The sequence below is a fragment of the Elephas maximus genome, chromosome 18 (genome assembly GCF_024166365.1).
Source record: "Elephas maximus indicus isolate mEleMax1 chromosome 18, mEleMax1 primary haplotype, whole genome shotgun sequence".
NCBI classification, from domain to species: Eukaryota; Metazoa; Chordata; class Mammalia; order Proboscidea; family Elephantidae; genus Elephas; species Elephas maximus.
The window spans coordinates 8,389,130-8,402,009 of NC_064836.1; the positions used below are offsets into that span (position 1 = coordinate 8,389,130).

Here is a 12,880-nt window from a genome sequence, read left to right on the forward strand (position 1 = left end):
AGGTAATGTTATCTGTATTTTGGCACTTATCTCCTCCATTGCTTTTAGATCCTTGTGAACCATTTTGACTGTAGTGGAAAAACCAAAGTCTTGTGAGCTCCAGAGACTCAAGAGACTCGGGATCCCAGGGGTCTAATTCCAAACCCAAATGAGGATGCAGGCATACTTCCTTGAGAGCAAAACAGACCAGTGAAAAGCCTCATTTGCAAAACATGTCCATTAGGACTTGATTATTCCGATTACCACAGGATTATTTGAATAGAAAACACTACTCCGTTTAACATATTTTATGTCAGGGAGGGATCTACTGTAAATCAAAATTTTTGAAAATTGGTTTCTAATTTAGAAAAAAAAAGAAATCGGCTTATAAGATACTCAGAGTAGACGTAAGGCTTGTTGCACTATGTATCTGTCTTAGACAGATAAACCAACAATATAAAGCCAACATTGACTGGAATATTCATTGGGAAATCATTGACTAATACCCAGTCCTAATCCCAAGGAGCTTACAGTCTAGATGTGGGAACGGACAGTTGAAGCTGTATGGCAGTGCAGGGAGAGAGATGTGTAGCTGAAAATGGTGAGCCAGCCCCGAAGTGGACAGCACAGCACAGCATTTACCCAGCAAGTACTTGGACAGGATATGTGAGCAATCAATCAAAACCTTTTTTCCCCCTTTTTCTTTTTTTAAATTATCATCTCAATATCAGGATCACTGCCACCAAATTACAAATTGCCTGTATAAAAAAATATATAGACCATTTAAATGACATTTAACTGTATCGCCCCACTGCCGTCGAGTCTATAGACAAACAAAATAGAGATTCAGCAAGTATCTTTGAGACAGTTAGCCAAGCAACTTTACATATTTATATAACTTTATATATTTGAGGCAACTAACAGCACAACAAATATATATATTTAATAATAAATCCATGGAAAAATTGCTTAATGGGGAAATTGATTCAGTTGTGTGAATTCAACTCTGACGAGTCCACAGAAAAATGGTATGAGATTTGGCCTACATAGAGGAAACCTGTGTAGAAAGAAAAGGGCATATATTCTTTAAACTTACAAAGGAAAGCTGCCAGTTAGGACCAGTATTCCCAGAAATTATCCAGCGAATGCTGCTCTGAAGATTTTAAATGATCATTCTGTAGTATTAGTAAGCACCTAAACCGGAACTTATGACCTATCCTTTGTTTTGTGTTTGTTGGTAGTTGTTTTCCAACAGAGTGGCATGATTTATCACGGAATGTTAAACCCAGTTTTCAAAAATTATATTTATCAAAAAAAGGAAAGTTTCAAAAACAATTTTCTAAAAAGACTATTACTCATTTATCTTACATTTTATACTGTGCAAATTCCTACATCCTCCCTATTAATCTCTATGACTATAACTTTCTCTTTGTGAGAATATCTCTCATTGTAGCATAAAATTAATACTCCATTTCAAATTTTAAAAAATGTTTAAATCACTATAACACTAGTTATTGCTTGTTTTCTTTTTGAGAATGCTAACTTCTGCCTTCTAATTTGTTGGAATTCAGATGAGCTTTTATTTTTCCTTTTTTTAAAATTTAAAAACAATGTATTGTGTGTGTGTATATATGACAAAATTTGCCATTTTAACCACTAAGTGTACAATTTGGTAGCATTAATTATATTCACAATGTAATACAACCATCACCACCCTTTATTTCCAAAAAGTTTTTCATCACCCCAAACAGAAACCCTGTACTTGTTCAGCAATAACTCTTCATCCCTCCCCCACCACCACACCCCAGCCCCAAACCAAAACCAAACCCATTGCTGTCGAGTCGATTCCGACTCTTAGCGACCCTAGAGGACAGAGTAGAACTGCCCCATGGAGTTTCCAAGGAGCACCTGGTGGATTCGGACTGCCAACCTTTTGGTTAGCAGCCATAGCTCTTAACCACTACGCCACCTGGGTTTCCACCCAGCCCCAGGTAACCACTAATCTCTTCTGGTCTCCATGAATTTGCCTATTCTAGATATTTCATATATTTGGAATCATACAGTATTTGTCTTCTTATGTCTAGCTTATTTCACCCAGCATGATGTTTTCAAAGCTTATCCATGTTGTAGCATACATCAAGACTTCTTTTCTTTTTATGGGTGAGTAATACTCCATTTTATGTGTATGCTGTATTTTGTTCATCTATTGATCTGTTGATTCACCTGTTGACATTTGCGTTGTTTTCATCTTTTGGCTGTTGTGAATTACACTGCAAGGAACATGGGTGTACAGGCAGGTGAGTTATTTTTAAACATATTGGCCCTGTGCCATAATACTCTATGAAGGATGTATATTCATAACTAGAATGTAGACTTTTGAAAGATGTAAGACAGGTTTTAGAAGACAAAGCTAACACTAATGTAGATTCCTCTGCAATATACTGAGGTACAACGTATGCAAAGTACAATTATCATTATCTACGCTAGTGATATTCTATGAAGTCACTGCAAACACCAGATTAACAAACACTGAGCCATTGCTGCGAGGGGAAAATACAGGGTTAGGCTCCTGCAAGCCTCTGGTCACAACATTGTTTCATGTATATTTCTGTTTCCGAAACCAAACCCATTGCTGCCTAGTTGATTGCAACTTTTGGCGACCCCCTGTCAAACCGAGCTCCATAGGGTTTTCTTGGCTGCAGTTTATGCAAAAGCTGATCGCCAGGCCTTTCTTCCATGGCACTACTGGGTGGGTTCAAACTGCCGACCTTTTGGTTAGCAGCTGAGCTCAAACTGTTTGCAACACCTAGGAACCTTGCATTTCTGTTTAAAGACACCTTATTTAATATATATTGTGGATTCATGGACAGTGGACTCACAGTTGGCAGCAGTACAACTCATGCCTGAACGGAACTTATCTAACCCAAATATTTTCTCTATGAGGTACACTTAGTAGCACTAGACTTCAGCATTACATTGGGGGGCTATTTTAAACAGCAAAATCATCAACAAAAATGCAAAAAATGTGGCATTAAATAGATTGCCAGAAGGCTACATGTTTACTATACAAAAGCTGAAACAAGAAGCGGGCTATCCTCTCATGCGACCTCAGCTGAGGACAAACATGGCAGGCAGGCAGCACCATAGGTGTTGGTTTGGGGGTTACTAATAAATTTCAAAGGGAATCCTTTTGGTGCAATGGTTACATGCTCGACTGCTAACTGAAAGATCAGTGGTTTGAACCCACCACGGGAGAAAGAAAACTGGTGATCTGCTCCTGTTACAGCCTAGGAAACCCTCTGGGGGAGTTCTACTCTGTCCTTTAGGGTCTCTATGAGTTGGGATTGACTTGACAGCAGGCAACAACAACAAATTTTAGCTGGTAGATGAATTTGCAAAGAAGGAATCTGCAAGTAATGAGGATCAACTGTATTTCTTTATTGTTTACATTTTATAATATGAACCAAGTGTAACTTTGGATCCATAGTCACATTTATAAATTTTTCTTTAAATAATTAAAATAATTTTTTTATTATTTTAAATAAAGTGTGGAAAATGCTTTCTAACTCTAAAGTGCCACATGTAGAAAAGCGTCAAGTGGACGCTGACTGGGCTGCCAATTTAAATTCCACAAGAAGATGCAGGACTCATGATAGCCTAAGCGTGTGTACGTCACATTAATAGACATTTTTGATTCTCCCATCCAGCTTTGAAATAGATGTCATATCCAACCCTCGCACTACACATCTGTTTATTTTAGTACTACTTACTCCCTGTTTTTAATTTGTGGCAGAGACTTGGAGATGGGAGGGGGAAAGCATATTAATGCAAAGTTGTGGCTCAAAATGTAAACGCTAAAATCCTGCAGGACACATGTCAACATCAAATGTAAAGCGACCTCATCGTCGGTGCATTTAGAGAGTCCAGGATGGGCAGACATACCTGTGCGGGCCTTAGTTTAACAGCGCATAGTGCCAGAAACACTGGATGTGAGTTACTTACTACGGTAATCATTAGCTGGGTAACACATTTAACCTTTTAGTCGTAGTATTAAGTTGCTTTCTGCAGAGTCAGCTAGTCTTTGCTCTTTCTTATTTATTGTTGTCCACTTAGAATATAAAATGGTGGCCGGGGCGGGCTGTGTCTGTTTACTCTCTGAGCGCCGGTGTAGGTAAATATACACACATACCTGTGTGTTTTTTCCAAGGGCTTCTATAAACACATTGTATAAAAGTTGCACAGTTAACATAAATAGACTCTATAAGAGAAATTCTAACATGCCATTTCCCCTTGTACGTTGTCTGTGTCTGGGCATTTGTGTGGCAGCCTGTCTTTTTTGACTTTGTGTTTCTCTTTTATTCAGTATTTATGGGGACCTCTAGGGGAATTTTTTTTTTTTTTTTCCTAGGGCAGATGCCTTAAAACAACTCTGGGTCCCGCCAGAGTTAGGCAGAATGAACTGCCTGCGTTCATCTTCTCTTGATGAGTGACCCAGGACCAGGAGGAAAAAACAAAAGCCAAGTATCCGAATTTAGAAACCACATTCAGGTTAAAGGGCACCGACCATCCTGGCTTGGATTCTGCCTAAAGGACAAGGCTCTCATTTTATAAAGATCATTAGTCACTGAGATATGTATTTTAGTGAGTTCCCAGTAGCGAATCTTCCGTTGGCAGTCAGTGGAGTGTACCAGATGGTTCATTAGCATAGGCTAGACAAGTCAAAGGCTTTCAGAATCATTTAGAAAATGTCAAACAGAAACAAGAACCCTGTCACTTTTTATCAGAATTAACTACATCATACCCTGGACACAGATTTCACCTTGGGTCAGAAAAATTAATACAGAATTATATGAATTGTGTAATATACTGGGTTAAGATAGGTCTTTCTCTGGGGACTCATTTGCTGGCAATATATTATGATCCCTCTACTTTAGGAATCCTCAAACCTTTCCTTTTGTGTAAAATATGAAAAGAGATGACCTTGCTTAAAATCCATTGATGTCTAATTGATTTGAGGTATATGCAGAATTTCAAGAAGACATTCTTCTAAAGCTCTTTTGTGATCATTTTTCCCAGGGAGCTTGGTGCGTGCAGCCAACTGAATATTCAGCAGCCTAGAAAGTATGCTTTATGTCAGGAGGAAAATACATCCATTAATTAAACCCCCAGCTTCAGTAAACAGGAATTAAAATGCAATTGAAATGTTTTTCCTTTTTTTTTTTTTTTTTTTTAATTCAGATGTCAAAAACCTTGAGAACTTCCAGCTGGTCGAAGGCGTCCAGGAACAAGTTAATGCCGCTCTGCTAGATTACACAATGTGCAACTACCCGCAGCAGACAGAGAAATTTGGACAGCTACTTCTTCGGCTACCGGAAATCCGGGCCATCAGCATGCAGGCGGAAGAGTATCTCTACTACAAACACCTGAACGGAGATGTGCCCTACAACAACCTCCTCATTGAGATGTTGCATGCCAAAAGAGCATAAGTTACAACTCCTAAGAGCTCTGTTTCCATAATAAAAAGAGATTGGAGGGGGAAAAGGAAAGAAAGAAAGACTCTGAATCGCTCCAAGCAACACTAATGAAAAACTTGGTTGAAAGATACTGAATTTTAAAAGGTATAATCATCAGATACTTCATAGCAAATAAATGATGGATCAGGGTATTTGTATCACAAACTGTGAATCCAATGTTTCACATCCCCCAAGGATTCCATACGAAAGACATTGTGATGGAGGGATTGAACTCACAGATGGATGACACCACCGTGTCAGAATTAAAAAAGACCGAACGATTCTTGTATATTTAAACTGCTCTCCACTATGAAGAAATTTAGGAGCTGATCTGTCTCTGTGATTAATTAGGCTTCTACAGTGGGGGATTTGAACTCACAGAATTCCTCCAGGCTAAAGCTGAACTGCAAACAGTTCTCAAGAATGCATCGGCTTCACCTCTGATCTCCATTCCCTCTTCATTTAAGGACCTAGCACCTTCTGCCCCTGTGATCACGGAGTCTGTTCTAAGGGCCTGTGCTCAGCCACACCCAGTCCTAGCTCCACCAAATCATGAAGAGCCTAATTTTGAATGTCTGTGTCTTAGACCTGTAAACAGCTAATAAAAGGATGGTCTTAATACATTAGCTTGCCATTTTAAATATGTTCTGAAGTCTGTTTTGTTCCATGTTCATAATGTTAAAAAAAAAAAAAAAAAAGCAGGCAGTATCCCTCTTCTGATCTTATCTAAGCATTAATTAGGGATGATGACTACAAACTCAGAGCAAATGCTCTATAGCTGAAGCAAGTTAGACCTTATGTATGCTACTGTTGCTGACATGTGGCTTTGGGATTGCTGGATTTCATTTAAAAAAAATTCTGACCAAAAAGTCTTGTTAGGACACATCAGTTTTTTAACCATCAAAGTTGGTGGTCCATTGAAAAAGTAGAACACTAAGCACATTTTTCCAGGGTGCCAAATTGTCACAGTTTTATATAGTTCAAAACAGAATTCCAGCATGTTAACCTATGCAAAAGGAGAAGAAAGGATGAGCTGATAAATTGATTGACCCAAGGCTCGTTCTTGTTGCAACTGAACATCCCCTAAATATGCAATAGAAAGGATGATATTTCCCTATAGCCTGGAAAGATGTTACGGTAATTCAAATCTTCTCAAAAAGGGAGAGGAAGAGAGTGATACTGACCTTTCTAAGTCATAGACCAAAGTCTGCTGTCGAACAAATATTGGAGGACAAGAAATTGCAAACCTCGCCAAATGATGATGTCAGTATTATTAATGTGTGATGCCACAGGTATGAAAGTCTTGCCTTAGTTCATGATTCTAGAAGGTAGTTGTGCAGATGTGGATCAATATTTGTTTGAAATAAAGTATTAATATGTTTAAAGTCAAATAAAACATAGTGTTTACATTCTTTAGATCCTGTGTGGGGGGGGCAACTGTGATGATTACAAAATAGCAAAAAGCAGTAATTTCCTTAATGTTATTTTTCTGATTGGTAATTATTTTTGGACAGTACTTAATTATTGTATGTATGTCGTGAGACACTAAAATCAAAAACAGAAATCTCATTTAGACTTTAATTTTTTGAGATTACGGCCCGCACAATCACTTGTAGAAACTGTAAAAAAAAAAAAAAGGTATCTCCTAGTCTCTTAATTTTTTCATAAATGTTTCTGGCTTTTGAATAGTTTATTTATATTGTATATCATAGTTTCAACTGTAGACAATTATGATACTAATTTATTGTTCCTTGGTTTCAGCTTTGTATAAGATATTGCCAAGACTGAAGAAACCAAATATATGTGTTTACTGTAGCATGTTTTCAAGTTAGTGGAACATAAAATAGTTCAGGGACATGGAAGGATCTTAATGAATTAAAATCATTCACTTGATTAAATGTCTGTAAATCTTCATTATTCTTACTGTAGTTTATTTAATATCTATTGTAAATTATATGACCTGTAGCTTCCTCTCTTTTCAAGTAAATTTAACAAGGTGGAGTCTTACCTGGTTTTCTTTTCCAAACATTGTAAGTTATATACCAAAGATATTAGTTATTACTTCTGTGTGTACAAAGAGGATTATTTTATTACTTTTATTAACCATTTCTAATACGCGTCCACATGAAGGGTACACTTTAGCTAAGCTGGGCATCCACGGCCCCTCACACAGAGTCTCAGTCACCTGTGTGAGCTTCATGGCTCTAATGACCATGAAGACATCAGATCAGAGTGTCATATCCAAAGCATTAAATGGAATGGCAGCATCACTGCTTCCCCCAGTTAGAAACCAAATTGGCTAGAAAGACACATGGAGGGGAATGGTGTTGCCAACAGTTCATGAAATGGTTCCATCCTGTGTGTACAACATGGGTGGAGACAATTATAAAATTTGAAGGGTAGTTATTTTGGAGATTTTTAACATTGCCAAAAAATATATATATATACATTGATTCTTAAAATCCACGTTTTCTTATTTTAAATATACAGTACTCCCCACTAAAGATTAAACCTAAAAAACGTTGAGTATCGGTATGTTGTTAACTTTGTGAATGACACCTTGGGAACAGTTAGAAAGACGCCAACACGAAGACTTACATCCACACTGCTGGTGACACCAAGGACAGAAGCTGATAAGCAAAAGCGTGCCACAGCCAGTGTCTGTGGTGCCCCCAAAGTTGGCAGACAAATTTCTCTAATTGTTACGAGACATTTAGTTAACAGTCACCTTATCAATCACAGGTCTTATTAGCAAAAGCAGGCTGAAATATAAAAGTTTTGGGCTTAGTCTGGGTGATCGTAGTTGGACTGTGTTTGTAAACAGACAGTCGGCTGTGTCTGAATCTTTGTACTACAGATCTTCTGCAGCTACCTTGGATTTGAGTCCACGCAACATTTAGAGTGTGAAGTCGGTTATTTGTTGACGTTTTCTTACTGTACCAGTGAAATGCATATTGTCATGTCAGTTCTTGCCAGGAATTTCTCAACAAAATGGAATTTTTTTTTTTTTTCAGTATTTCAATAAATGTTGATATGCCCAGCCTGACAATTTTTTTAAAGTTTTTATGCTGCCCTCGCTCTATTGGATACTAAAGCTTTTAAGAATAGGGTCGCGATGAGGAGTTGGAATCGACTGGACGGCACTGGGTTTTTGTGGTTTTTTTTCACTCTATTGGATACTAAAGCTTTTAAGTAACTAAGGTCTTTGACTATGAATGAAGTCAAAAGAATTCTACGAGAATAGAAAGTGACTTTTCCCTCTAGACATTTTCTAGAGTAGTCTGTTGTCTTTGGTTGGATACTTGAAGCATTAAACTTAACATGTGCGTCATATCTACATACATAAACAATTTTATATCATTTACTATTGTAATTGATTGGCACAAAAATTCCATCCTATCTAATTTTTTTGTAGAAGATAGATACTGTCAAGTCGACTAGGACTCATGGCGACCTTATGTACAACAGAAGGAAACATTGCCTGGTCCTGCACCATCCTCATGATTGCCTGCCTGCATGTTAGAGTTCACTGTATTGGCTACTGGACCAATCCATCTCACAGAAGGTCTCCCATGCTCTCACTGGCACTCTGCTTCACCAAACATGATGTCCTCCTCCACAGATCGATCCCTCCTGATATGTCCAAAGCAAGCAAGACGTACAGTGTTGTGATCCATAAGGTTTTCGTTGGCTAATTTTTGAAGGTAGATTGCCAGGCCTTTGTAGAGTTGAATGTGTGCTAATAACCTTCCCAAATGTTTTACCGATTCACTTGATCCTCAGAACAACTCCGTGAGGCAAAGTTTATTATTTTCATCTTAGAGGTACCTGCTCCAGGTCATACATTCATCAGTGGAGGAGATGAAATGTAAATCAGGTGATTTGGCCTCAAGGTCCACACTACACCATGCTGTGTCTAAACTGGTATGACACTTCGGGTCTGCTTCAAAAGGAAAAAAAACATTAGAGAAGACCAAGTGCCAGGTCACCACTAAATTCACAAATGTTTATCGATAACTCAGAAACATAAAAGCCTCTACACGTCTGGAGTTAACTCTAAAAAGTAAGGTGCTTGTGTTCTATAAATTAACTCCTTCAGCACCTTTGAGACTTTTGGAGATGTTTAAAGCAACAAAACACCTACAAAGTCCATTTTTGAAATCAATAATAACCTCCATTACAAATACTGCAAGTGCCACCAAACACCAATGCTTATGAAACAAGGTGGTCCAGCCATCTCCGGCCCCCCTCCCTTCCCATCCCTGTCCTACCAGGTTGGGGTTTATTCCTTTCCCAAGTAGACACAGATTTTTCTTAGGTTCCATGAGAAGATACAGGGGAGCCAGCAGAAATCACCACACTTAGGGGCTAGTTGACTATGGAACTAAGATTTTTAAAAAACCTAAATAACCAGCTGCCATCGAGTCAATTCCTGCTCATTGGCAACCCCATGTGCACCAGAGTAGAACTGTGGCCCATAGGGTTTTCAATGGCTGAGTTTCTCCCAGGAGTCTCTGGGTGAACTTAAGCCACCAACCTTTGCACATTAAAAAAAAAATTTAACCATCTGTATTATCAAAGGACTCCAAATTAATGATAAAACCTACCTCCCTTCTCAACTTCTTAACAGGAAGAAACTTTTTTTAATTCTTGCTGACATTTCATGGAATATGAAAAAATAATTATATGTATATATACAATTCGTTTGTTATCTAGTGCTGCTATAACAGAAATACTACAAGCGGATGGCTTTAACAAAGAGAAATTTATTTCTTCACAGTAAAGTAGGCTAAAAGTCCAAATTCAGGGTGTCAGCTCCAGGGGAAGGCTTTCTCTCTCTGTCGGCCTTCTCATCAGTCTTCCCCCAGACTAGGAGCTTCTTTGCTCAGGAACCCTGGGTCCAAGGGACGTGCTCTGCTCCTGGCACTGCATTCTTGGTGGTATGAGGTCCCCCTGTCTCTCTGCTTGCTTCTACCATTTGTATCTCAAGAGATTGCCTCAGGACACAATCTAATCCTATAGGTTGAGTCCTGCCTCACTAATACAACTGCCGCCCATCCTCCCTCATTAACATCGTAGAGTCAGGATTTACAACAAACAGGATAATCACACAATACCTGGAATCATGACCCAGCCCAATTGATAAACACATGGGGGGGGGGCATAATTCAATCTATGACATAGAGCAAGAGAGATAGCCCTGGTGGTGGAGTGGTTAAGAGCTCGACTACTAACCGAAAGGTTGGCAGTTTAAATCCACCAGCCACTCCTTGGAAACTTTATGGGGCAGTTCAGCTTTGTCCTATAGGGTCATTATGGGTCGGAATCAACTTGATTTATATATTTGAACATATATTTGGTTTCGGTCTATGTAGAGAGAGCCCTTAGGGTACAACATGGAGCCCGGATGGTACAGTGGTTAAGAGCTACGGCTGCTAACCAAAGGTCGGCAGTTCCAATTTACCAGCTGCTTCTTGGGAACCCTATGGGGCAGTTCTGCCCCGCTCAATAGGGTCGCTATGAGTTGGAATTGACTCAGTGGCAACACCTTTTTTCTTTTTGGTGATACAACACTTAAGAGCTCATGAAAGGCTGGTGGTTCAAATCATGGGAGAAAGACCTGATGATCTGCTCCCGTAAAGGCTACAGCCTAGAAAACCCTATGGATCAATTCTACTCTGTTACGTGGGGTAATTATGAGTCAGAATCGACTCGATGGCACCTAACAACAATAACATATACAGCTTTAAAAAATTGGTAGAGGGGGAGTTTCTCTAAAGCCCAACCTGGCAGGTGGCAGAGGTCACTCCAATGACAGCGGAGGCCTAAGTTCCATTACCCAGAGTAACACCCACAAAGTTACTAAATTCATCAGCATGAGGCAGACCCTAAGAAAAAAAATGACCTATGCTGATGTGCGTTTGATTGTTATATTTGATATCTACAATAACTTTGAAGAGGCTTGTACCTTTAACTAAGTTTGACATTCAGTTTGAAGCCATCTCTGATGTATGTTTTTATGAGAAACATATGGAGAGTTTGCTCAACATAGCACGGGTCAAAATGCTACAATCCTTAGTGATGTTGACGTTTCCCTGGAATAATAAAGACCAGTTTTCCTTAACGCTGAACAGGAAGTGTATAGTTTAGTCATTCAAAATAAATATTCTTGCAATACTTCAACTGTTTCACACAGGCATTTGTTTCATGTTAAGTTAGAAATTAATAAGCCACTACCAATATAAGGTTTTCACTGTGGTTTCATTTGTAAAAAAAAAAAAAAAAAAAAGCTAAGAACCAGTCTATGAAGCTTTGCATGTTTAATTGTTGCTAGAAAAAAGGAAAAGGTGCAAAGGAGGTATATTCAGAGTAATGGCTGAGTATGTCTGAAACTAACCCTACCAAGCAATCAGTAGACTTGAGGGTTCTAGACCCCACTCATGAGCGGATGCCAGCCTGGGTTAGACCCTAGGCTGCCTCAGGAATAGTATGGATCCCAGGCGGGACACCCAGGGATGCTAGCAGGCCAGAGCAAGACTGTCCTCAGGATGATGTTAGCCAGAGGGAACCAGGGAGAGACATGAGTCGTCCTTCCAAGAAGGCAATGAGCGGACACTCGGCTAGTGTCTGACTCTGCTATCAGTGGTGGTTCAGTGGTAGACTTCTCACTTTTCCATGCGGGAGACACAGATTAGATTCCTGGCCAATGTACCTCGTGTGCAGCCACCACCCATCTGTCAGTGGAGGCTTGCGGACTGCTGTGAAATTGAGCAGGTTTCAGCAGAGCTTCCAGACTAGGGTAGACTGGGAAGAAAAGTCTAGTGATCTACTTTCAAAAATCAGTGAAAACTGTGGATTACAAATGATTCCATCTGTTGGGCATGGGTTCGCCATGAGTCAGGAGCCAATTCAAAGCTAACAACAACTTTACCAAGCATGTCCACTTTCATGTCTCCCTGACCCAACAACAGCTCCAAGCACAGTGGGTTTGCACAGCCCACACCTCTCTTAGGATGAAGCCTGGCCCAGCAAGTATGTTGGCCTGAGGCCTCCCAAGCACGTTAGCAACAGGAAGTTTCCCCTCCACCTTGGTCCACTCCTGCTCAGGACTCCTCACCGGTTTTTCTTCATGCTCCCTTATTCTATATCCAAGTCCCACCAGTTATTTCTCCTAATTTTCTCTGAAATAGTCCGCTCCTCTCCTTCCCTGCAGCTTTAGATCAGGCACCTAGCATTTCTTGCCTGAAATTACCCAATACCTTTCAGGCTGGTCTCCTGCCATCCATCTCAACCCACTCCACAACTCACTTCACCCAACTGCCAGAAACAATCTTCCTACCCCCAGAGCCGATTGTGTTTTTTTTTTTTTTTTTTTTTCTTAAGGTCCT

The 12,880-nt window shown here is 39.5% G+C and overlaps 1 protein-coding gene across 5 annotated transcripts in view; it reads left to right on the forward strand.

Annotated features, from left to right (window-relative positions):
• The window catches only part of NR5A2 (nuclear receptor subfamily 5 group A member 2), a 149,250-nt gene extending 140,723 nt beyond the window's left edge, over positions 1–8,527 (forward strand). For all 5 annotated transcript variants that reach the window (XM_049857814.1, XM_049857818.1, XM_049857816.1 and 2 more), the window contains one exon: positions 5,218–8,527. In XM_049857814.1, coding sequence (XP_049713771.1) covers positions 5,218–5,465 — 248 coding nt within the window. In that variant the 3' untranslated portion in view covers positions 5,466–8,527. The remainder of the gene's footprint in view (positions 1–5,217) is intronic.
• Positions 8,528–12,880: the final 4,353 nt, after the last annotated feature.